The following is a 27,523-nucleotide window of genomic DNA, read 5'->3' on the forward strand; positions in this document are numbered from 1 at the left end:
GAAAATATATAGACCATCAAAATATTTCCACATACATTACAATATTGACAGATTATGACTTCAGTGATATAAACACTATTATTCACATTTCTATTTATGTGCATGTCGCATGACGGAAGATCAATATCATAGAAAGCTGGTTTAAACTAACTTTTATTCAATTTATTTATTGGAGAATAGAGAGAGAGAGAGAGAGATAGAAGAGATCGCCAGGGAAAGAGGGTATGTGTGTGTAGGTGTGAGGGGGGGTGGGGTAAGGGTAAGGGAGAAAGAGAAACAGAGGGGAGAGAGCATTGGAAGTGGGAAGGGAAGGAGGGGGAGAGGGGGGCTCAAGAGTGGAGTGAAATAATAGGGAAGAGTCGATATCGAGTGTGGGGAGGGGGAGGAGGAGGATATATATAGGTGGCGGAGGGAACATAGGTAAGAGGTATGGGTTGTGCTTTCCGGGGAATAATCTAATTCATAATCAAATCATCTACATCATCATGCATCATTTATATTTCAAACAAATAAACAAAACACCCCCCCACCCCTCAATATATGCACATGATTTCTACATGTAGGTCTAGGCCTCGTATCCATCATTTATGTCTCAACGATGTCTATGCATAACTTATCAAACGAATCTCGGAACTAGGGTGCAATTTTATGGTGTCATGGAAGTGTGCCACATACGGCAGAGAGCATCAAAAGTCGCCGGCGTTGATAGATATCGATAATGAAAATGTTAGCACAATAGGCTATTATATACGTATGGTTATAGGCCATTATACTTTTGATTATATATACCCTCTTGTGTCCTCCCAGCACAATAGTGTTATGATTGCATACCAGTTCATCTCCACATTTTAATCCCTTGATTTTTGGTTTCTGAACAATAGAGAAACCAAAACTATATATTTGAAATGAGGGACTGTAGTCGGCGGGGACCCAACTAAAGGCTGCTAGTCAGGTGTAGGGATGCGTGTATTTGGATTCGTCTATAGAAAGGTTTCTATACAAAAACGATTCTCTTAAAAACCATCATGAGCACACAATATCCTCCAAGAGCTTCCAAGCAGAGAACAACAAGCAGCGAATGTCTCCTCCACAATCTTTGATTACACTACACTATTGAGTGCATAGCAATGTAAGAGTGGGGGGGGGGCAATCTAGCTGAAAAATGGGCCTCTTTGATTGGTTTTTGTCGAAACCTCAAGTGTTCCTTGAGTCATCCAATCAGAATTTTTTTAAATATCAAACGAAAGCTAAAACTTTCCGCTAAAACACTTTAGTTACTATGTCAACCGATAACGCAATTCAAGGCGAATGTGGAAAATCTGTTGATAACTACCTATCCAAACACATTTTAGACCAAAATGTAGGTTTTAAAAGTCAAAACCTCAAGTGTTCCTTACAATATTTTTCCAATTTTATGTCATTAAATGAAAAAGCACACTTATATTGTCCATTATACTAGAGTCACTAGAATGAGCAATGGTCAATTCTCTTTAAATTGTAAATCTTGTGCAAAAAGTTACTATTTTCGCCTGTTTTGTCATACGGTTGTAAATTCACGAGCGCTTACAAATTGATATGAAACTACTGCTTAAATTTAAATCGTAACACGTCTCAGCAAAAACAAAAATGTTTTTAAAACATTATAAACGTATTACACGTTTTAGTTTATGGTCAAACATTTAAATGTCGGGTTATATAAAGGTCATGAAATGTTTTTTGAAAAAAACACCCCACAACAACCACATTCTAAAAATCTTATCATAATATTATTGCAATATAATATTCTCTCTCTGGAATATTGGCGTGTCTCTGCAAGGGTTCTCAGGTGCATTGTATTATAACAAATTGTATATCGTCCATTTTCTCATTCAAATACCTTTTTTTTCTTTCAAGTGTTTCAGTTTAAACCGGGAGTGCAGGATGGTGGGTAATGAAACCGTGAAATTGTTCAACAGCAGAACTCGCGTGTTTCCTTCTCGAATGACACATTGTAAGCGTCCTCGGGAAGCCCTTTCACACCATTTTCGATTGGTATCTTCACTGATTTTGTTTGTGGTTTCCTGATATTCAGGAAACATGTTTTTATGGTGCTCAAAATAATATTGACTGGAAATATTTAGACAACCCGACATATCCTTCGAAACTAGACATATCCGTCAAAGAAACATAATACCTTCCATTTCTGGATCTCAAAATTTACCATAATCCTACATTACTTTCTATAAATAACCTGCTCTCCTATAAATATACCCACCAACCTTTCTCCAAATCGGTACACCGAGGCACTAGAGCTTCATAATTGGTATAGCTCACTCAATAAATTACACTCTACGGTTTGTTAATCTGCTGACCACCATGAGCATATTAGATATCCATGATAACTTTGAGAATGGGGACGCATCAGATACCATTAATCATCAGTACATCGAATTTTCTGAAGACCAAAACAAGAATAGAAAATCTGTGGATGGTAAAGGTATGATGAAAGATAAGCTGCTTGTTTGGATGGTGAAGAATCTCGGAATCTGTGCTCTTTTAGAAGCGCTGGTGCTTATTATTTTCGCCATTACCATAAGCATTTTGGTAAGTGATAACATTAAGAATATTTATCATAACACACTTCTTTTTACCATTATCCATTTTTGTCTCATGCATTATATTTTAACATAATAGAATCTAGGTAACAGTGGACGCTAAAACAATAGATAGTTACTTCGGGAAGCACTGAAAAACAATCAATTGGGGCTGTTAGCTAATAAGGCATTTTTGGCTATTTTGGACTTTTTGGATAAACAATCATCACTGGTGTATACCTATAACAATTCTCAACTCAAAATCTATTTTTTTCGTCGCCGCATCCACCGTTGCCATGGTAACGGCGGCCATATTGGATTTTTATACACTTAGTTATTCAAGTTTTTCAGAAAAATTAAAACAACAATGAGTCTGAAACCACCAATATTTAACTGTTTGAAGCATAATAAAGAGAAGTACAGAGCCCTTTTTCACAAAATTTGCTCCGTTTTTGTTTTTGAGACGTTTTAAAATTGTGTTTATGCGAAAAGTTCAAAATTTGGCCATTTTTGGGAAAAAATCACCATATTTCAAATTTGGAGGGGTTTTGTTAAAAAAGGGTTCTGTACTTCTCTAAATCTACTTAAAATACACCTTTCTGCCAAGTTTCAAGTCATTTTGACTTATAATGGCTGAAAAAAAACTTGAATTACCCATAAAATTACCATTTTGAAATAAACGCATTTTAAAAATTACTAATAATAGCCAGGTGAGGAATTATGAAATATAGTATAAATATACTAGAATATAAATTTGTTGAAGCAAAAATAATAATAAAGTATATATAAATAATAATAAAGTAAATAAATGTTAAATTATAATTGTAATTACCAGGTAAATATTTTTGTAAGTAATTCTTTCACATATCGCACCTTGAAAAACAATAAAATACATTAAAATTCGAATGCATGGATAAGAATAGGAAACGAACAAATGTTACCATATTTCTCGACACCTTGTTCACTTCAAATAGCCGAAACTTGGCAATGCAACATCCGATTTTAATGGGGTAAAAAATATTTTAAAGCTAAGACTCTGCTGAATTTAATAAGTAGCAAAACTCAAATTACACATATATGCTCATGTTAGTCATTTTCTTAGCTATGTTAAGCCTGCTCTAAAATCAAATGAAGCTAACTTTTCGTTATAACATGGTTCACCGTTTAACATGTAAACGCCCTCCAGAGTATAACAGATTTTGATTTCAAACATTTTGCCGCAAGAGGGCCGAATGCTGTATTCAAAATCGTTGGTTGACTATTTACACTGCCAATAAATGTTTAAACGTGCGTATAAACGAGCGTATAAACGTGCGTATTAACGAACATCGCAATCTCTCTATTATTAGATTATCGTCCGTGAACTCGTCGCATGTGCGCATGATGTCGATTTGACGTCACACATACAATCGCCGCGTTCATGAACGATCATTTACATATTAAATCACACACACTAACTTTTTTAAACTTTTATTTACAGTCCACGTCTGCATCATTTCGATACGACCAGCAAACACCCACTGGGATAACGTACGTACGGTGGGGACGCACGGAATGTCCGAACACGGCAAATCTGGTTTATAGTGGTAAGTTAAGGCCTAATCAAATGAAGCACGGTGGCCTAATGATTAGGGTGCGAGATTAATAATCGAAAGGTTGCGGGTTCGAGACCCACCGCGGCCAGTGTGTTGCGTCCTAGGGCAAAATAGCTTAATTACAAATTGATTCACTCCACCCAGTGTAATTTCTTTTTTATTTTACCGAGAAAATTCATTTCAAAGCAAAATGGTGTATCTCAGGACTGTGTTGATTTCAAGATGTATCGATCGACTTTCAGCACGACTATGCATACAAATAGAGGGTGGTCAGTAGCGTTTTGACAACATGTGGCTGCCAAAAACAATGGCCCCAGTACTATGACTACCGTAGCAGCTCCCCATTGTACACCTAGGCGGAGTGAAGCATGTGGGATTAAGTTCCTTGCCAAGGACATAACACGTTGGCCGCGATGTGACTCGAACTCATACCCTTGTGATCATGAGTCTGATCACTTAACCACTATGTCACCGCGCTACAGCATTGCATTACAGTTTCTATCAGAGAAGAACGGCAGTTGTTTACATTTTGAGAGCGTGCAGAGCGTAAACACGGAGGTGGGCGATCATAGCAACAGACCGATAATCTGATTGGCCGATTATGCGTCCAAACGTTGGTCGACGCAGATCGGTGCCCTTAAATGATACGCAGATCGGCGCCCTTAAATGATGCGCAAAGCTATGTCGCTCATTAACAGGCTCGCGTCAAACTGAGCAAGGGACTGCCGTTCTTCTCTGAAACCCAGTGTAGCGAGCATTTCACGTTTACTATAGAACAACATATGATGACCAAAGTGAATCATTCACAGCCGTTCCGACCGTTGGTCCGTTCCGACAGGCGCTGCGATTTTCGATTATCCGTAGCGATTTTCAGGTTTCGGATGCGATTTTCACGCGATATTCAAAATTCCCGCGCCGAAAATATCTAGGGTAATGACGTTATGGTTATTTGTGCTCAATTGTCGCACACCGTCATCATCCCTATATCTTCGTGTTAAAAATTGCCGTGATAGTACGATGAATCCTGACGTTTTTCAACAACTACGCATGGTGATTTTGTTCGAGATAGGCCGTGCGACTCAGGCTATGCATACAATTTGAGATTTTGAGAGCCTGCCACACTGTTTCTATTCTATGTTTTACGATTTTCGCATGATCAATATATGGCTGGCCGTAACCGCCACAACGTGGAGCTGCTACGCGTAGCTTACTTTTCGCTTCGCGGAGCTAAATTGACCAATCATGTTAGATCTTTTCATTACGCGGAGCCAGTGGATGCATCCTCGTTCCAGAGAGAGAAAATTCTTGCCAAAATTAATGTTTACTATGGGGATTCTAAATGAATCGATTGTAAATAAACCACGACCAGTTGTACAGGATCAATACCATTGTTTGATTAGTGTATAGTCAATGTTACCTTGCATGCATGTGTCATGTGTGTGGCGTGTTTGTTTGTTTGTTTGTCTACTGTGTCAGGCCAGGATCACTGACACCCACGGTACTGATACTCTCATACTATCACGGTGATCATATTGTTGAATGTTGTTGACTTTAAAATAATCATGATGCAGTCATGTCTACAGTAGAACTCACCACGACCTTTGAAGGACTTAAACCCTATTAAAAGCTATTAAACCAAGATAACACTCAATGAAAACAGCTCAACTATGTTACATCAGATCTTCTCTGGTTAAATACACACTGCACTTGTGTCTGTTTTACCTGTGCAATGAGCAATGAGCTGGTATTATAGTTTCAGTTGGGTGAACGATCATAAAGCGAACGCAAGGTAACAATACTGTGGGCTTTTGTTTACGAAATGAGACAATAGTCTGCTTATTGTTAACCAGCGTTCTTGAAAATGAGAAGCTTAATGACTTAACACGGTTTAGAAATAATTTCTTCATATTTTTTGGTACAAAAGTACCAATATTTCCAAACACCTAAATTAGCTAAAAATTTAGGACATGTTACAAAACTATATTTTCTAGAATTTCAGAGAATACTTTAAATATTGGCCGGTTATTTTTTACACAGTGACGTCAACTAGGCAATGGCCTATACTTCTAACATACACTATTTGTAGAGGTCACGCGTCAATGGTGAGCGCACTGAGTATTGTGTATAGGGAAACGGACAGTAACTGCAGTATGTATGGCCTACTACTAGTATATAAAGTAAATCCGAACTGGTTTGCAGTTTGCTGAAGGTCGAATTCCGCAGGCCACACCGCGCAAGTTATACAAATCAGCTCCCGGCGATACACTGCAGATCGCAGAACTGTGTGCATGGTTTACCACCACTCTGCCTAGCTATATAGTTATGTACAATACTGTATGAGTTTCTTATGAGTGCATGTCCATCTTAATAATAAGTCGGTTCGTACTTTTCATAAACTACTTTTTGAATCATAACTTTCGTGACCGAGGATATCTTGCAACTACGTGACGCTCGTCTGGCAAATTCTTAATGAATAAATTCGCTTCACGTAATGTCGCTTCAGTCGTACTTGATTGGTCAGTTTTACCTCCGAGTAATGAAAAACTCTAACATGATCATTGATTGGTCAATTTGAGCTAATTTGGCTCCACGGAGCAAAAAGTCAGCTACGCGTAGCAGCTCCACGTTGTGGCGGTTGCGGCCTACCATATCAGTATCCCATATGATATTTCTATTGCAAGAAAATTTTATTTGTTGTCAGATAAATCACAGGTTTTATCTTAAATACACTAACTGGAAATTAAATGCACTAATTAGTGAGGACCGGTATTTTGCTGTGGATATGTTTAACTGCAATTTGGCGGTAAACTTTTGAAATCCTGGGTAAAAAATGTGATCATTTCAACTCTTTGAGAAAATATTTATATAAAGGAATGCATGTAGAATCAAGTTGCAATACAATGTACATTATTGACACACTATCACTCTCTTTATCTACGTCAATAATAGAATATCGATTTCAATCGAATTGAATACCATGCTCAGTTTTGAGTTTGTAGTTGACTACTAAGCGACCTAAGCGATCGATTGCTAGCCAATCAGATAGAACTCCTTTTCTTGCTTTCGGTGAAATACCACTCGCCCGTCGCTCACCAACGGAGTATTAAATTTATATTTATCGTATAGGAAGTCGACACTGTGTGTCGTCAGCCTTCATTGTATTACTGAGATGTCATTGCTCTAGACAATTTCGAGTGTCCGGGTCCGCGAATTTTGAACATCGCGTGTTGAGAGACTACTGTTTTTGTATGGTCTATATGAATTTGATTTAAATAAAATCACGTGATTAGTATTTTGATAATTATTTTTCTAACATACCGTAGAAGACATAATGTTGTGATTGCCGGATGAGAAATCATCTAATGTTTTTTAGGTGTTGCAGCAAGTGGCAAAGGTGCCAAAGAAGTGCCCGGAGGAGGCTCCAATTATTTATGCTTAACCCGTCATCCTCAGTTTAACGAATCAGTGTCAGGCAAAGGGGAAAGCAGATCAAGAATCTTCGGGACAGAATATCGAAGTAATGCAGGGGCAATTCACGATTACTCCAACCATAATGCACCATGCGTCATGTGTCAGAGTCGAGAGGGTCGTACACAAGTTTTCATGATGCCTGCGACTACTCACTGCCCTACCGGATGGACCAGAGAATACGCTGGGTATTTGGTAGCAGCAAGGTACGATCAAGTCCGCACCGAGTACGTTTGCTTGGATCGAGAACCGGAAACTATACCCGAAACAGGAGGAAAAGAAAATGGTGCTTCATATTTTTTTCACGTTGAAGTTGTTAGATCTCAAGGTATGCCGGCTGAATATAAGACTGGCAAAGATTTGACTTGTGCAATTTGCTCAATGTAATTGCGGTCCTAAACATGTTAAGAATAAATTGAACAAGAGACCATGATTCGTGATTAAAGAGAAAAAAAAAAAAAAAACACTCTAAACAGAATACGGTATTTTTTAAGAACCTCTAGCAGGTCTAGTGATATGACTTAAAATTAGCCCAGAGACCACTAGAATTATTTTTTTTTTAATTTTCTACTATTCATACTAGGAGTATAGACAAATGAAAATTGTTTAATAAAACAGTACATAGCTTGGAATGTATGTTTTAGATCTTTCGCTAGAGAAGTCCTTTTGAGAGGGCTGAGCTTTCGGAACTCTAGCGAGTGTCATCTTCAGAGCAACTAAATAAACATGATGATGTGCCTCATATACACTAGGGGAACCGTCAATGGGACATGTTCCCCCCCTAGTGTATCCGAAAGGAAGCTCAACCCTCTCAAAAGGACTTCTCTAGGGAAAGATCAAATCTTACTCATATTTACCGACCTAGAGTACCAAGTAACTTCAAATCGTAATGTATGTTTTAGTTTTATGTTGTGAACTCTCTATTGGTGTAGGAGCCGCAGGGGCTGGGGGCTACATCCCCAGTCATGATGACATGTTGGTACGTCACAGATCGTCTGTACAGCGAAGGTTCCTTGACCGTGTGTGCCGCCGATAATCTATATTAACGGAAAAAAATGCGATGTGCTTCTTCCTTTTGGTCTGTGTCAGTTCAAATTTATCTAATTTTGGCCCATTTAAGCAGTAATATTGCACACATTTGAAATTTGGGCCGGTATGCCACTGAAAGCCACTGCCGGGGGGGGGGGGGCACTAACATGATATGTTTGACACAATCACTCGTCGAGAAAATCTTGTTTTTGATGGTACACACTGGTACATGCACATGTTTCAACCCCTTCGTCCCGAAACATCTGACTACACCTCTGCTCTGTATACGTATAAAATACGTGAAAGAAGTGGGCTATGGTTAGATCGTCCTTGGACACACTTGTAACACACCGGGTGTCCCCCCCCAAAAAAAAAAGGTTACATGTAGATTTTCGAAAATAATCTAAGTTAATGTTAACAAATATAAATGTCCTTTTCATGACATAATTTATGTACCCTCTACTAGTACCCCTGTGAATGTGAAGTTCACAACCTACGGACTTAGCCCGCATTCCAGGCATTCCTGACCAAGCTCTTTACGTGACATAATGCAACACGAGTGACGAGGTTCATTATACCACCGTCACAGCCACCGTGCATTTGGCGAGGCAGTTGAGTAGGCCCAGACATAGCATGGCAGATGCAGTATTTTATTCTAATAAACAACGAATAAAACTTGTTCAATTTTATTTCAAGAGTTCAGTCAGAAATGTAAAAAACGAACAGATATCAAGTCAACAAAATCCAAGCAAGCCCTATGTGCAAAAGATTGTTTTTCATTTCACTATGTTGATAATAGGAGATACTGTGTGCAGAACTGCTTTCACCAAAAACGTGTTCTTATCAAATAACCATTTCAAGGAAAAATAAGAGAAACATAAAATGTAATAAAGAAAAAAATCTGAAAACAAAAGTGTGATTGTGTTCAACTTTCGCTGTGCGATATTTTGATGGTTAGCGACTCTTAACACCCACTTTTAAGACGGAATTGAAATTAAGCAAACAGTTAAAAGAAGGATGAATAAATAATATCTGAAAAAAATGACAGTTTTATTATACCATCACAAAATGCGGTTCATTTTCTACATGTAACCTTATTATGGGACACCTTGTATATATGATTTGATGTGATTTTGCGATCAAGTTATATTTTAAATTTAATAGAATCCTTCCGCTAAGTGGAACTACAACGTTTCTTGAATCATGGAGCTACACCTGATTACTATTGACGAATCCATTTTCACGCATTCCTGCACCTCAATGGCCCATGTGAAATGATGTGGCCTTGGCGGGGATATTAAACTGCATTCCATCAGGGGATATTAAACTGCATTCCATCACCAGTGTTACACGTAGACAAAAGAATGATGACAGTCTTTACAACACAACACAATTCAACATCGATTTTTAAGCGGATTTAATCCACCCAAGTGGGCAGTAACAACACCAGTTTGGTGCAGACGGGACCAGGCGGCTGACACTGAAAAATTTGCATGGAAAAATGACCCGTCTCCTCCGCAGCCAATTTGGTTCCGCTCCATCGAAATCAAGCCGGTCACGGAGGAGACTACCCTCCTTTGTGTTTGTTCATTTGTGTATGGAGAGCCCTTTTGGAGTCCGGAATGACTTAGGCTACGCTCTCAGCTAGAGTCCGACGCTGCATTGCACTAGAAATACCTTTTCTGTGAAATCGCTATAGAGCCAACCGGGAGCACGTATTCGTTTTGAAAATATAGCATTAAAATTAGTATCACCCTTGTGGCCACCGTGCAGTGGAAAACCTTAATTCTTTCATTAAAAGGAAATGAAAATTAAAAAAACACGGATCTACTTGTGCACCAATAAAATTGGTACAGCAATTTGTCTCAAATATGAATGAATTTTAAGAAACATACGGGGTATGATGAACATTGACCTGACGCCATGATAGTAGGATCTATTAGTCGTTTTATATACAATGTATATACCGTATTGTCATAATACCAATATTTGTCATTATATATAATGAGTAATATCTAGCAACGTAAATGTGCAGTTCATATGCACAAACGAATACTGATCTTTATGATATTCAGGTTTTTGTACATCACATATAACATGTCACATAGGAGGTCATACGTGTTGACCTTCATCTATTGTATTTGTTCATCTGTGTATGGAGAGGATTAGCGCCATTAAACGCCATTAAAACGCCATCAGTATTAGGGCGTAGTTCAGTGAACTCACCGGATTGCTATTCCAAGTACTTTGATAATACAGATAATATGTATTAATGGGTCGAGGCGATTGCATTGAAAAACCTAATAAATTATTCATAACAGTTACGTAATCAATCGATAGTGCGGACACCTTTTATTTGCAAACCACCAAAATTCGTGATCTTTTAGCGTTGGAAAAGAAACCACGTGAATAGAGTGCCCTCTCAAGAATATCAACTCTCTGACGGGACCCTGAATTCTGACCATCACTTGGCTCGTTGGATTCGTCTATACTTGTCGATCTGGAGAATAGTCCATGTGAAGGGGTAAATTGAAAAAGGATGGTCTGATTTCATCATATGCTATTATCATATTGATTGAATGATCTTGAACACCCCCACGTATAGAGCATCATCGCGGATTATCATTCCATTGTGAGCTATTGTTATTTCAAAAAAACCACAGTGATTTATAGTGCGCTACGCACAGGCGCAACGCCTAGACGTTGATCCACAAGCCTCAGCACACTTTACAGGTTTTCGACATATATATGTGCATTTAAAAAAACTTAATAAAAAAATGGGTATCCCACTTTCAACACATTTCTATAAATTTCAAACAAATGTTTTTTCAACTATTGAACAGTTTTTATAGAATGAGAAATACGTAATTGTAAAAATGGCCTTTACATTATTACCAAAGTTTTGATGAAGTGGAAATGAGTTCAATGATTGGAACATCCTCAAAACGGAAGAGCAGTTATAGTAACCAAAATTAAACATGATAAATATGAAAATGGGGAAATTGTGAGTTCAGGATGTGAAGGTTTTTATCTCAGATAGGATGTTTTCACAAAATATGAAATGGCGGAAATGTCTTGTTTCGGTATCAAATTTAGAATTATTTTGTTGTAAATGGGTTAATGTTGAAAACCACAAGTGTTACAACTCGTCACACTGCTTTTGTATTTTTACACGACTATACTACGATCAGCTTGTAATAGGCGAGAATTATTCGGGTTTGTTACTGCGCGACTTAATAAAGTTCCAACTAACGCCTGCGTAAATTCACAAAAGCACACCAGCGTAAATTCACAAAAGCGCACCAGCCACGCAAAGCGCAGTACGCACATTAGGAGCTGATCAGAGTATATGAAGTCTATTCGCATGCCCCCTGATTTTTTTCCAGGAGTATCACCATCGTTTGGCTGTGGAAGGCTGGCTCTTGATTAATAGTCACATGCTTTTCTCCTTCCAAGTTCAGAACCTCCCCGCACATCTTTCCACTTTTGCTGTCTCCCACTAAACTACGGTATTCCAATCTTCCGTAATGGTAATGTTAATATCGCCCATTTCTGCCTGTAGTAGCACCCCATTTCATCATACATTAATCTCCTCCTCTTAGAGGACACGGTGGCTCAGTGGTTATGGCCTTGGACTCATAAACTGAGAGCTTGCTCGACATGCGTGGGTTCGAGTCTCCGCCCCACCACCGCGTTGCACCCTTGGGCAAGGCGCTTTGCCTCGCTTGCCTCACCCCACCCAGGTGAAATGGGAAGCTGTTAGGGGTAGTCACAGTCGTTGTACTGATGAACCCTGCGCCAATTGTAGGCTGCAAACGTGGTTTCGACATATTCTAATAACGGCGGAATAAATGTAAAGCGATTTGAGGCTGTTTACGGCATAAAGCGCTATATAAATATCTACATTAAAAAAAAAAAATTGTAAGCAGAAGTTTGCATGTAAAATTGAAGCACAATCCCGGGTATGCAACATCCGATCACTGTGTTGAACAATGTACACTACAAGATTCTTATTGAGGCCGCTTAGACATGTACACCGTTGCCAAGGTACTTGGTTGGTACTACGTAGTACCACGGGAGTACCAGTGTAGTACGTGTGCAGTACCACTGCTGATAGATCCTGTGCAGTAGCAGCATTGGTACTAATATAAGTATTTTGTGTGCACCAGTTACGTACCATGGCGACGATGTACCTATGCAGGCGGCCGCAATAAAAAATCTTGAAGTGTACCCTTCGCATCATCCTTGGTGTCAGTACAGTACTCTTCATACAGTATTAAGGGTATACGAGGTATTGTTTGTCGAAGCAACCTAAAAATCGATTTTCATTATCTAGATCAATATATTATTGAAAAATAACACCTTGATGTTTTGCAAATGTTCATTCTGCAAATCATATACTTTGCAAACTTGCTTAATTTATTGTTGTTAAGGGGGTACTACACCCATTGATTTTTTTTTTTTTTTTGCATTTTTTTGCATTTTGTGAAGAAATTACAAAAAAATTTGACAAAGTGGTATGCAAAATGAAGGGGCAAATCTTCTCGTTTTATTGGTGGCATCGGTATCAATGTAGCTTACATGCTTTTAAAGATAGAAGCCAAAAGGAGGTACATCACTGATGATTTAAATTCACTTCATTTTGGAAAGCTTACTATCAACGGATTTCGTTAAAATTTTGGATATGTGTTGCTAACACATTAGGGAAATAAAGTTGATATCTAAAATGGGAATAAGCGGTTCCTGATTTCTTTTATGACTTCATGAACTTGGTGCTCTACAACTATCAAAAAAGGAATTGGTTAAAATGCTTCTATTTTCAATATTGAGCTATATTTTGTATTTTTAACTTGCGACATTATTTCAATGAAACTTAATTAAGCCATAGGTAACAGGTATACCACAACCATACTACAGCAATGTTGAAAAAAAAATGTATTTCTTGTCACCTATACCACCATATTGGGTAGTTTTCCGTAAGCTTAACTTTTGTGATTTTGGTAACTATTTTATATTTATTTGTGAAATCCATCTCAACCAGGCATTCTAAATTGTACTCACCATTTACATCCCAAGGTATATTAGTATATCCACCTTGCACTTCTCGATATATATCCAGTTAAAGACAGAATATCAAAATTATGCCTCATTATGATATCACAGACTCTCACATGTGTATTCAAAATTGATGCTTAAATTTGACCTGAACCAATTGACCTATAACCTGACATACGGTGACCTAATAGCCTTTTCTTCTCCTAACAACACATTATAGTATTAAATTGACTAATGACTATGCATCCATTGTATAAGTGTTTATTTAATTTATTCAGTGTTATATTTTGCATGCACCACTATAGATTTTCTATAGAGAGTATAACAAAGGATTTAATGTATTCTATTCATGTACCCTACTTGAACATGTTGAATAGAATAAATTATAGTTTGTTATGAAACACAGATCTGAGTTACTAGGATACAGTAAACAAAAAATATATAGGCCTAAAATGACTTACTAAAATGGTTTAAAAGCACTTTGTATGTAGATATATAGGACATGAGGTGATGAACATATTTATGTACTTAATAAATTTGCAAGAATTATTCCCCCTTAATGACTTGTGTACATTTTACAAAAGTGTTGTTGTTTCAGCCCTCTTTACAACGTAACTCAAGAACCGCAGCACCTATAAAAGTATATCTGTGATATTTTAATTCTTCTACACACTCGCTATGAATTGAGCAATACAGTTTTTGCCAAAGCTCACTACCATTCGTAAGATACTGTGAACTACCTAATCACAACAGTTTAAAATAATTAATAACCTTAAAGACACGAGATAATCTTTTTTTTTACCTTAATCAGAGAGGCGCCTCAATTTAAAACAATTTGCAACCAAATGAGCTAAAATATGTCATTCCTGGTTCCCCCAAGACCTTAAGGGAAGGGGTATGAACGTTTGGACAGTATTTATTGTGGGACATTAGAGCACATCAGACATATCGAATTGCATTCTGAATACGAAGAATGGCCTTCTGATATCAAATAATTTGGATTTTTGAAATTCGCAATGTAATACACATTTTATGGCAAATCATTAAAATTGAAATTTTTGATATTTAACAGTACTCGAAGTAAACTTTATAAATCTGATGATTTCTACCTATGTAGGTGGGATGAAAAGCCGACGATCAATTGAAAATTTTGACCTTTCGTATTGAAGATATGGATTTTTCCCCAAAAAACACCAAAACAAATTAGGTCTTTTTTGGGAAAAAAAATCCATATCTTCAATATGAATGGTCAAAATTTTCAATTGATCGTCGGCTTTTCCTCCCAGCTACATACACTTTAAGACTATATCATTAAATTTATAAAATTTACTTCGAGGACTGTTATATCTCCAAAATGTGAAAAATATCAAATTTTAATAATTTGTCATAAAATTTGTATTATATCGTGAATTTCATAAAATGAAAATTATATGATATCAGAAAGACATTCTTCGTATTCAGAATGCAATTCGATAGTTCTGATGTGCTCTCATGTCCCACAAAAATGCTGTCGAAACGCTCAAAACGCTCATTCCAGTTCCCTTAAGAACCCATGAAATGAGTCATAGAAAGTCAACTGAGTAACAATCAGGAGTTCAAACATGTCAAATCACTCTCCAGGATTATAAATCAAACTTAAACGTTTACCCGTTTGGTTTGCGCCAAGCAGGACTTGTTTTATATAATAAAATAATGTGATTTGCACAATTGACGATTTGTTCTACTGTGGGCTTGTTCTATCTGATAGTGTGGTGGGAGCCCATGAGATATATAAAACTATAACTGCATTGTCTGTCCATATTGCTGTGATAAATATATCATTCGGTCAATTCTCAATAAGTTTATTTTGCTATTCCATTTATTTGAATGTGCAAATGTAATTTGATTTCTAAATGTATTTAAATGTTTATAATGTAATAATTTTAATCACATAATTCAGCCGCCGAGTTGCGATTTGATGTTAATAAACCTGAAGCTGAAACTGAATATTAACATATTTACCGAATATTCTCATTAATTTGATATTGTGCTTTTTTTTAAATACAATTTTCTCATTTTAAAACCAAATAAATTCAGTAAACCAACAGCAAACAACAACAACAAAATGTTTAAAAACCCAAGAAATGTTATATGCCTATACCTCATAATTATGTTGACAATTTTGTTTCAAGAGGGCCCGTCCTGTTATTTTTAAACAGATTTATTTTGAAAAGGGCACGCATTGTTGAAAAGAGTTGTGCGCACTTTGATTTATGTTTAAGTTTCATTAAACACTACTGAAAAGAATGAGGAAGTGATTTGGTTTATTATTGAAATGTTTTGTATGTTTAGTTTCGGCGCACAATTGAGAAGAAAAACAATAATCTATTGTACTCGCAAAAGGAAAGATAGGGGATTTCCATTTACTATTGCCACATTTTGGTAGAATAAAAATATATTTTTATTAATTACCTGAAAATTACAAAATACCTATTCATGTTAATGAGCCTTCATTCAGATCGGTCCACTGAGGAAGTAGAGCTTCATAATCGATTGCTAAAGCTCTTTCACAAAATCAAAACGGTTTGTTAGGATGCGGCCATGAGCGCACCAGATATCCTTGATGAAGCTGAAGTCAGGAACGGAGAGCCATCCGATATCATTACTCATGAGTACATGGAATTTTCAGGCGGCCAACCACGAGACCAAACCCAGAATAATAACTCTGTGGATGGTAAAAACAAGATGAAAGACAAGTATTTGGTTTGGATTCTGAAAACGTTTGGACTCTCTGCGTTTTTTGAAGCCTTGGTGCTGATCGCCTTTGCGGTTACCATCGTCTTGTTGGTGAGTGATAACACTAAGAATATCCATGTCCCCAATTTATAGAATCGTAAATGAATTTATTGCCATGATTTCTGTACCAAGGGTAAACTTTATTAGGCTACAGGTATTTTGTTTCAAGTGTATCAAAATTTTTGTTATAATTCCACTAATATTTCCTTATAACTTTCATTCCAAACAACGATAAACATCGAAAATGCCTTTCTGAAGTGTGCTATAAAATCATTTAAGTTATAGTCTATCTACCTCGAGTCACCGGCACTAGCTTTGGAGTTCGGCGTGTGCTGCGTTGGCTTAGCGTGGTTTCTTGCGTGTACATATGCGGCACGTTGATCGCGCGCGTAAAAGTATGTATACGCACTAAGTAACGCTAAGCTAACGCAGAACACGCTAAACTTCAAAGTTAGCTAGTGCTGGTGACTCGAGATAGATTGATAGTAATAGGTGTACATGACAGATTTTTGAGAAAAGCGCCCATTTGATTTTGCCAATTGTTTTTGTCCACCAAAATATTTTGCCGAGGGGATCAGCTGTTAGCGCTCCCTGATCCCCTCCTCTGGTTATGCCCAAAACATAAAAACACGTTTTGAGCATTTTATTTGAACCTGGTCACATCACGACCCAAGTGTGTCTCTGCACGGAGCGGCGGTTTAAACGTTCAGCCAAAGTAAACTAGGCATACGTCTTGAATTATTAACAACTAAAATTGTCTTTATTTCAAATAATTTGCAGAACCTGGTCACATCACGACCCAAGTGTGTCTCTGCACGGAGCGGCGGTTTAAACGTTCAGCCAAAGTAAACTAGGCATACGTCTTGAATTATTAACAACTAAAATTTTCTTTATTTCAAATAATTTGCAGTCCACGCAGAGCACACCTAGCAGCATTCTCAGCGGGATAACGTACGTACGGTGGGGACGCACAGAATGCCCGAATACAGCGCATCTGGTTTATAGTGGTAAGTGTTATAGAACTGGCCTTGTAGACGAATCCAATTTCACGCATTCCTATACCTCAATGGCAGCTATAGCTGGGTCCCCGTCGGGTATAACCCACCTAAAATATGAAATGATGCGTCCTTGGCGGGGATTTTAAACTGCATTTCACCACCCGTGTTACACGTAGACAATAGAATGAAGAAAGTTTACAACACAATACATCAATATAAATTGATTTTTAAGCAGCTTTAATCCACCCAATTGGGCTGTCACAACCGGGCGGGGACCCAGTCATGGCCGACTTACCATCACTTGGCTCGTTTGATTCGTCTATACCTCGGATTAATGGCTATGTCACACATGTATAAAACGTTCTAGAGCTGCTCCGGTGCCGCGCCAGACAAAACGCACAGCCGCAAATTGAAGTATTCTTTCACTGCAACAACCATGACAACACTGGTTTAAGGTTGGTCCCCCCTGGTCTGAACCCTGGAATTATGGAAACTTTCGGACCTCATAACTGCTAAATTATTAGTCTAAAAAATATAAACGTATACATTTTTAGAATGGAAATGACTTGATAAATTCATCTGTGAGGTCCAATTTGGGCCAAAATGCTAATTTTTTGAGAAAATTAAAAAAAACCGTTTTTTTGGCCAAAAATTTTTTTTTTATATTATTTTTAAAAACTAGATAAAAATATCTAGGACCCGTATTTTTATTTTTTTAATTTTGCCCAACTTCACCAAAAATATTTGAAATTTGGGCGAAAATCAGGCTTTTTTATGATTTTTTTGAAAATTTTGCATTTTTGACCATTTTGGTGCAAATTTCTCAAAGTTGGTCGAAATTCAAAAAAATAAAAATACGGGTCCTAGATATTTTTATCTAGTTTTTAAAAATAATTAAAAAAAATTTTTTGGCCAAATAATTTTTTTGTTACGTTGCACGAAAATTTGGGCCAAAAACCTGTTTTTGGGATTTTCTTCAAAATTAGCATTTTGGCCCAAATTGACCTCACAAATGAATTTATCAAGTCATTTCCATTCTAAAATGTATACTTTTATATTCTTTAGACTAATAATTTAGCAGTTACGAGGTCCGAAAGTTTCCATAATTCCAGGGTTCAGACCAACCTTAACTTCAGCACGATTTTGCACGATTGCTCTCTTAATCCTAAGCAGTGGCGGCACCAGGAATTTTCGGGGGCATGGGGTGGGGGAAAAAGTGAATTTCGGGGGGGATCGACAACTTTTGCGCAAAATTGCTGCAAAAAGTGGAAATTTAGGTAATTTGGGTTTTTGCCTCAAAAGTGGGGGAGAAAAATATTTGGAGGGGGGAAACCCTTTCCACCCTCTAGGGCCGCCACTGCTCCTTAGGGGCGGCTTCAAAACTCACCCGCTGGTTGACCGGTGGTTGATGAACCGCGTTCCATTATTTAGAATCAAAGAAACCGGTTGCAACTGGACGGGTGGAAGGGACATGCAACCAACAATTGATTTTTGAAACCGTCTCGTATTCTATTTCGATGCCAGAAGAATTTATCTTCAAGTAAGATAGTTAAAACGCACTCCCGACGAAAGGGAAGGGTTCTCAAAATAAGGTTCGACAAACTAGAGCAACCCCGCACAACATAGGGCGAACGAGCCGCCGGTCGATCTGTGCTTGAGCGGTCGATATTTTCATATGGATATTACTCCTCGTAAACCCATTTCGACGGCAGAGTACTACACTATCGTAAGTGACATTTTGGGCCAAAATGAGATTTTGACGAATTATGGAAGGCCACATAAAAACACACATTTTAAACCAGGTTTTAAGTTTCAAAATAATATTGCTTAATTATTTTTTAATCAATAAAATAAAATATCGTAAGTGCAATGCAATTTTAATTAATGCATACAGGACTATCGTATGTGCCACTTACGATAGTCATGCACGCTAATTTTGTTTTTCATTTACTGCAAGACCATCGTATGTGCCACATACGCTACTTTATTGGGCCTAAACAACATATGCTACACCATCGTAAGTGCAAAACAGTCTCTAACACATCACTGGTTGTGACGCTGATGGCGATATGCGTTGTCATCATGCTGGTTAAGTTCATAGCCCCCATGACTGGTAATAAATCCGGTGCTTTTATTTTTAGATTCAGTAATAAATCTTGAGAGATAACATTGCGGCAAAAGGTGTCTCGCTATTGTAAATATTATGTGCCAAAATAAATTTTTCAATCTCTTTAAAAGGAATCGCCGGAGGTTCCTACTTTGAAGATACAGGCAGTGGAGCAAACTTGCTGTGTCTACCGAATGATCCTGAATACGTAATCGTTCAAGAAGGAGAGCAGGCAGAGAGAGCGCGTATCTACTCTACCGAATACGAATTGTCCGACACAGACCTCCATAACCACGAGGTTCCGTGTGCAGTATGCACCGTGCCACATCGAGGCAGGAAGCTTATGATTCCCGCCAAAGTGACCTGTCCTGCCAACTGGACATCAGAATATCGTGGGTATCTTATGGCTGAATATTTTCAAAGAGGAGAATATATATGTGTTGATGAGTTTGCAGAAGGACGTCCTGGTGGAAGCTCAGGCAATGAAGACGGTGGTCTCCTTGCTCGTGTTGAAGGCCGGTGCACTCCAGGAAATCTCCCATGTCCAGCATATATCAATGGCAACGAACTTACATGTGTTGTTTGTAGTATTTAGCATTCTTGCACTATTTAGTTAACTTTCTGCTTTATTGACGGATACAATATAAATATCGTGGAATGTTATGGGTGCATAAAAAGGTATATATTTGATTTAAACATCACAAAACATACACGAGAAGAAAGCTTATGTATTTATATTTGTAAATCTTCTCAATCATCCAGGTAGATAAACATAATATATGAATTTTAAATCTATCATGAAAGTTCATCTGTTTTGGTAATCAAATAAATGAAGATTTGAACTTTTGTTCACAACACATAAAGTTGCTCACCTGAAATTTTCGGTTGTTTACACTACAACCTTCGTCAGCAGAATGATCCAGTTCGTTGGTCGATTTGACGACTGCTCTTGACTCGTGACATCAGAACTGGATCGTAGACTCTTGCTAAGTTATAGCGGCCGTCCTTATTCAGAGAAGGTTGGTTGGCCCAGATGTAGATGGCATCTTTGACTCGTAGAGTAGGCCGCTTATGCTCAAGGAAACGCGTTTTGAAACACCTTCCTGTCTCGCTATGTACGATTCCGAGCGGGTAGTCTGAACCTGGCAAGGAATCAGATATACGGGTCCCGTGACGTCCCTTCTGTCCGTTTTGTCTTTAGGCGCAACTAACAGTTGACGTAGTGTGCGCGGTGGCTTAAATCACACTCTTATGCGATATGAACTGTAAATACGTTTTAAGGCATCGGAGATGCCTTTGACATAAGGAATAACAACTTGTCCCTTGTTGGTGTTCGTACTATCATTTGGTGGTTTACTTGTGCCCTTAGGTTTGTTGAGCCTGTCAAATGCCCACTTGGGGTACCCACACTTAGAGAAGAACTTTTCTTCGTCACAATCTACCGGATCGGTAATAACCGACTCTGCGCGATCAAAAAACGTGTATATCACTCCCAGTTTGTGTTGTAAAGGGTGATTGGAAGAAAAGTTCAAGTACTGGTCTGTATGCGTGGGTTTGCGATAGATCTTGATATTTAGTGAGCCGTCCGGTTTTATGAATGTTAGAGTGTCCAAGAAGGCCAGAGTACTGTTATCTTCCCCCTCTGTGGTGAATTTGATGTCCGGATCGAGATAATTTAGGTGATCAGTGAATTCCTGGGCGTAACGTTTCTTTAATTTGGTATGTGTGTCGTCAACATATCTAAACCACCACAATGGAGGATGAGGAGACAACTTAGCAAGAGTCTACGATCCAGTTTTGACGTCACACGTCAAGAGCAGCCGTCAAATCGATCAACGAACTGGATCATTCTGCTGACGAAGGTTGTAGTGTAAACAACCGAAAATTTCAGGTGAGCAACTTTATGTGTTGTGAACAAAAGTTCAAATCTTCATTTATATGAATTTTAAATCTGTTCATCTGGACTTACTGTTTTGATAGCTACAGTAGCTCGTCTCATTCAAGACGCATCCTGGGCTGATTGGTCAGTTCAGTGCCTGATCAGTCAGCCTGACGATGCGTCTTGGATGAGACGTGATACTATTGCTATCAAAATAGTAAGTCCAGATGAACAGATTTAAAATTTATTTCATTTTCCTATGTATTTATAGAATTTTCTTATAATTGGCACTTTCCAGCCGTTGATGGTATTTTGGCCCAGCTACACAATCGTCCTCGTTTTCAGTTTTCTGGTACGCTAAATTCCGGCCTGGTTGGAGTTACAGCAGCATACGCTATGGGCCAAGTGTTTTTAAAATGCGTAAAAAAAACAACAACTTGATTTTAATGCTAATGTATTGCACATGGTAAGGAAGCCTGTTTACCTTTTTGAAATAGCCGAGTGGGCGGGTTTTCAATGAAATATATTTTGTGTAAATACTGAAGTATCCTATGTATAAAAGTATACAGGGTGTCTAAAAACAGGACCCTCATTGCGCCTTCTTTTTCTCCTATTTCTGAAAAGTTAATCAAATACATTTTGGTATGTAAAGAAATCGTTATTCTTTAGCTTTAAGGGGTGTGTAAATGTTTTAAAAAATTGTCCAGAAACGAGAGAAATTTGCCATGTTTGCTGTGAATTTTTGCCTAGCAATATTAATCACAGGTTCAAAATTGATGGTGCATATCAATAACCAAATTCTCCAGTTTTATATTTGAGCATGATCACTTGTGTAAGGTCTTAGGAAAATATGTAAATAGGCTTGTATATTTGATGTTGCATTTTAGCTCACGCACTTTTTTTTATGGAGATGCTATTTCATTAAGTTCCCGCGATGCGATTTCCTGATATCTATACATTTTGTGTGTTGAATACTCAAAAGAAAGTACGATTATGAAGATTATCATTCATCCAGGTATAAATAACTATGAAATTATTATAATCTGATCTACTGGACTTACGTTTTTGTGAGTGGCAATATTTCACATCCTATCTCGGATGCATCATCAGGCCAACTGATGTTAAAGCGGCAAAAGTTCGTTGACCTGTGAAGAGGATGTTACGTCACAGGTCGAAGATGAGCCCAACCTCTGAGGGATCTCCTTTATCGCTGAACAATAGGCCCCTGACTTCGTAAACAAAGTTCGCGATATTCGATTGGATGATAATGAGACTATTACCTCTTATGATGTGTCAGCGTTGTTCACCTGTGTACCACCGAAGGAAGCGATAGACTGTGTTAGAGAATTTCTAAGGAAGGATAACACCTTGAATGAGCGCACGAAACTTAGTCCAGACCAAGTTTGTGAACTTCTGGAACTTTGTCTTAATACCACCTATTTCGTCTACGATGGAAAATATTACAGACAACGCCATGGATGCGCAATGGGATCGCCGGTTTCACCGATTGTTGTAAACCTGTTTATGGAACAGTTTGAACGGTTGGCTCTTGCATCGTATACCGGCACCCCCCCCCGCACTGGCTTCGATATGTCGACGACACGTGGGTGAAGATTCGTAAGGATCAATTAACCCCCTTCTTTGATCACATAAATAGTGTCAACGAACATAATAAGTTCACCCAGGAAGAACTCAAGGAAGGCAAACTTGCCTTTTTGGACTGTTTAATTACAGTGGAAAGTGATGTACAGAAAGTACACACACACAGACCAGTACTTGTTATTTGATTCCCACCATCCACTGATTCATAAGCTCGGAGTAATACGGACACTATTTCATAGAGCGGACACGATTCCGTCAAGCGAGAACGCAAAGGAAAAGGAACGCGAACACCTTCAGAAGGCCTTGAATCTTTGCGGATATCGCGATTGGACTTTTCACAAGGTTCTCTCTCAAACCAAATCAGCTGATAAAGTGTCCACCGCACAAGCTACGCAAGGTGACGGTGAATCTAAACGCGACAGGAACGTGACTATACCATACGTATCTGGACTGTCGGAGAAACTTCGCAGAATTTTCAAAGATCAAGGAATACCAGTGTCGTTCAAACCTAAGAACACTTTGCGGCAATTTGTATTATATTGTGATTTTCAAAAAATGAAAATTATTTGATATCAGAAAGACATGCTTCGTATTCAGAATGCAATTCGATAGGTCCGAGGTGCTCTCATGTCCCACAAAAATACTGTCGAAACGCAATAAACGCTCATTTTAGATCCCTTAAGGATACGATACATGATTTACCGACAAGTGACTCATTTCGGAATGCGATCATGAATTTTGAAGAAAAACAAGTTTCCACGGGCTTCGTTGGGACTCGAACCAGCGATTCTAAACTTCCTTCGATTACACGTCTAGCGCTTTACCACTCGGCCACCGTGGCAGTTGAGCGGATGAGTGTAATGATAAAAGATAAATCTCATAATGCCATCTTTAGCCTTTTGTTTACTAAAAAAGACGCGTTTTGTAAAGATAGATTAGCCGTTTTATGCATAAATAGCACGAACATTTGGGAAAGGTTTTCGGGAATCGGGAATTATCTGCGTCGCAATGTTTTGTTTTGGTTTTAGGAATTTGACCTTAAAATTTACGACTTCATGACATTATCATTCGAAATCAACAAAAGATATTTCAACACTATATGGTCTCATTCTTTCTCTAGAATGTTTTGTACATGTATGTGAAATAGCTTCAACAATGGTTCGCTGCATAATGGTAAAAATAGCCTTGACCTAAAAAAGGGCGAGAGGTACCATATTTACGGATTCAGGCTAAATTTAAAATTGATATAAAACGTGTGTTTTTTGATCGATTACAAAAATTATTTTTTGTCGTATAAAGAAATTGTAGTTGGCGTGAATTACACTGCAGTTTTTATTCCTAGGGCTCTTTGACTTCTTCAAATAATTTTTTTAATGATAGCGTGAAGCCCCTGGCCCTCTATAATTACGCACAAAAGATCGACCCCCTTAATATAAGTTACACATAGATAAGGGCCAAGGCACAGTGTCATCGACCCTATATCTTCATGGCAGGAATCGCCATGGTAGGTTGAATCCACAGCCACGATTAGCCATTTGGTTCAAACCTTTAAAGCTCTTTAGAACTAATAATTAGTCGAGGGACATAACTAAGGCTACTCACAATAGCGTGGTAATTGATCTTGGTTGTGCGTGAATAAGCTTGTATACCCCATTGAGATCAATGGTCATCGACTTTATACTGCCTACAGTGAGTGCAGCTGTACTACACTCTATAGTCCATACAGGGTATTACAGGACCAACGCAATATAAAATGGTCAGATTTGAGTTCAAAGCGCACGGCCAATTTTCAAAGCGCATTCTAGCGACTATCATATCTGTTCAACACGTATTTTCAAGTTTATGAGACCACATCTGGTTTCTTGAGAAAAATTCATTTGCGGGAGATATTCATCAATTTCTAACCCAGTATTCGAAGATTTTCGTCTGATATGAAAATCGTGCATAGCAATTCACGTGTATCGATCCCGTGTATTCATTTTAGTGTCCCTGCTCCACCAAATAATTATTAGCCAGGCGGTGTCGGTGTGCAAGGGTTTATTAGAGATGATTTTGTGACAATCTTGAAAAAATGCTACTCCTCCCTTAAATTACATGCTATGACCACCAAACCACCAAACTTGACCACCAAACTCGATACCTATTAAAGCTTTACATAATGGGGAATAGAAGCCTAATGCACATTTCCAAGCTTTCCCACAATGCATTTGGAAAATTATGGTAAATCGCATTTCATCTTATGTGTCCGGCTGTGCGCTGTGGCGTTTCATCATGCTTTGACGTATCGAGCTGCAATTTCTAAAAGTGGCAATTTCGCACAATTGTTCAAGAGTTTATGGGTACGTACGCGCATGCACCACCCCTCCACGTCATTGTATAAGGGGGAATGCTAATGTACAATTTTGATGCTTTCCGACAATTCAATGTTGAAATAATGTTGAATCATATTTCATCTTGGACCCGGATTATTGTGAATGCGACATGTAGTTTCAACTGATGGTGCAACAATGGTGAATACCTCTTGGTATCAAATCCAGGGGGGGGGGGCACTCAACTTTGGAAGTGACGGTATGTGCCTGTCAATAGGCCCCCTCTTTTGAAGTCGACTCTACCCGATGACCTCCTTTTTTTAAAAGTCATACCCGATGACACCCTTTGTTTTAGTTGCTGCTACACAATGACGCCCTTTTTTTTTTTTGGTTGCGGCTACCCAATGACCCCCTTTTTTCTATATTTCCTAGAATGCATCATCAAAATGCAACAAAATAATACCGAAACGTTCGAATTTTGCTCCATTTTTACAAAATTATGCCGAAACTTTAACCATTTTGCTCCATTTTTTCAAAATTTGCTACCCGATGACCCTTTTTTGAAATCTTATACTCAATGACCCTCTTTTTTCAAAATATTATACCCAATGACCCCCTTTTTTATTTTGTTTGTACCCAATGACCCCATTTTTTAAAATAATGCTTTGTTACCAATAGGCCCCTCGGCCTACTTCGCGACCCCGGTAGGCACATACCCGTCACTTCCAAAGTTGAGTGCCCCCCACCGTCTGTATTCGTGGCTCTTGAATCACAGTAGCCCTAGTTATTTTTGTAGCAATACAAAAATGTTGGCCAATAGATTGGCCTTGAAACTAAAGTTTATTCACCTGTACTATAGCAGTAATTTTTGTGGCATATATTTTTATCCATCTGAAATTCAGAAGTTTTAATAGTACAATTACAAGGAGCAATTTAACACTCATACAAAGACCTGCATGCAAAATACAAATGTCACGAATGCTGGTTAGAAAAACAATATAGCACATAATTAACTATAGTTCATGAAGTACAACAAATAATTTTCATTGAAAATAAACCAGGTGTTAATCTCCGTATTATGCAAGATAATACTAATATTGTACCGTGAATAGCCCTATGTCATCTGCTAGCTCATAGCAACGACAGAGATCGCGGTACAAACAAATGAAACCCGGTGAAACTATCGGAAATCTTGCTTATTGGAAAAAAATAGTGTTTTTGTACTCAGAATCTGAAAATCCATAAATGAAACGTTGGAGGTGTAGATACACTTCCAAAATGTGCAACAAACGAAAAATGACGTCACTAATCTCCTCGATTTAAATCAGTCCCCTTAATAAACCGAAAGAAATATTTCAATCAGCTCACAACTTTTGAAGATATGCTCTTTTACAGAAATGTACCCGTTTTTCACTCTGTCCACGGAGGAGGTTTGGCTACTTCAAAGATTGAAAAGGAGTACATGTACCATGCATGAATATCAATTATTCCTCAATGATATCTTTATAAAATAACGAACTTTATTTAGGGAATGAGCTTTACCGGTGGCCCTATGGGCTATGGATTGTGTTAAAGACCCATTCAGTGATTTCAGCGAAAGTGTGAAAAAATTAAAATTGTATTAAAATTGATAAATTGCTTAAAAGTGAAGGATAAGTCATTCAAATTGTCATTTGGTATTTTTGAAATGACAAATTTGGCAAAAACGAAGAAAACAGCAGTACTGACGAAGTTGAAGCCCCATTCAAATACATGTAGCTAATTTAGATACTGTATCTAAATTACAGATTCGTGTAAAATGTTTATTTTGTCTTAAATACATGGCTTTCAGCTGAACCACTCGCAGGCTATGTTAGCACATCTATGACAATGACAAAGGTACCAAAATCTGAATTTTGATGATTTTTACGATCGTCCGGATGAGCAAATCACTGAATGGGCCTTTAAGTGTCATTAACTTGTCGGCAAAATGGATGTGGGATGGGACTTCTTGGTTATTTATGCCTTTTTGCTTTATTATGTTTCTTACTTTCTTACTTTGTTGTTTCTTGCTTTCTTTTTATTTACAACATGTCATTTTATCTTTTTGGGATAAAGGGTAGCCTGAAAAGGGCTGTTTGGTATGTCCTTGGT

The 27,523-nt window shown here is 38.0% G+C and overlaps 2 protein-coding genes across 2 annotated transcripts; both read left to right on the forward strand.

Moving 5' to 3' along the window:
- The first annotated feature begins 2,230 nt into the window (after window positions 1–2,230).
- LOC140140729 (uncharacterized) lies at window positions 2,231–8,090 on the forward strand. The gene is made up of 3 exons (XM_072162479.1): window positions 2,231–2,583; window positions 4,054–4,159; window positions 7,542–8,090. Exons 1-3 carry the CDS (start codon window positions 2,356–2,358, stop codon window positions 8,021–8,023), a joined length of 816 nt encoding a protein of 271 aa, XP_072018580.1. The 5' UTR covers window positions 2,231–2,355; the 3' UTR covers window positions 8,024–8,090.
- An 8,055-nt stretch (window positions 8,091–16,145) lies between these two features.
- LOC140141338 (uncharacterized) lies at window positions 16,146–26,943 on the forward strand. Its single transcript, XM_072163174.1, has 3 exons — window positions 16,146–16,546; window positions 17,406–17,502; window positions 19,732–26,943. The coding sequence occupies exons 1-3, from the start codon at window positions 16,301–16,303 to the stop codon at window positions 20,193–20,195; spliced, it is 807 nt and encodes a 268-aa protein (XP_072019275.1). The 5' UTR covers window positions 16,146–16,300; the 3' UTR covers window positions 20,196–26,943.
- The last annotated feature ends 580 nt before the right edge of the window (window positions 26,944–27,523 follow it).

The sequence above is a fragment of the Amphiura filiformis genome, chromosome 19, assembly GCF_039555335.1.
Source record: "Amphiura filiformis chromosome 19, Afil_fr2py, whole genome shotgun sequence".
Lineage (NCBI taxonomy): Eukaryota > Metazoa > Echinodermata > Ophiuroidea > Amphilepidida > Amphiuridae > Amphiura > Amphiura filiformis.

Coding starts and splice junctions, on each gene's coding strand:
- LOC140140729 (XM_072162479.1), top strand. CDS start 2,356: ATGAGCATATTAGATATCCATGATAACTTTGAGAATGGGGACGCATCA. Junction 2,584..4,053: donor CCATTACCATAAGCATTTTG/GTAAGTGATAAC, acceptor TTTTATTTACAG/TCCACGTCTGCATCATTTCG. Junction 4,160..7,541: donor GGCAAATCTGGTTTATAGTG/GTAAGTTAAGGC, acceptor AATGTTTTTTAG/GTGTTGCAGCAAGTGGCAAA.
- LOC140141338 (XM_072163174.1), top strand. CDS start 16,301: ATGAGCGCACCAGATATCCTTGATGAAGCTGAAGTCAGGAACGGAGAG. Junction 16,547..17,405: donor CGGTTACCATCGTCTTGTTG/GTGAGTGATAAC, acceptor AATAATTTGCAG/TCCACGCAGAGCACACCTAG. Junction 17,503..19,731: donor AGCGCATCTGGTTTATAGTG/GTAAGTGTTATA, acceptor TCTCTTTAAAAG/GAATCGCCGGAGGTTCCTAC.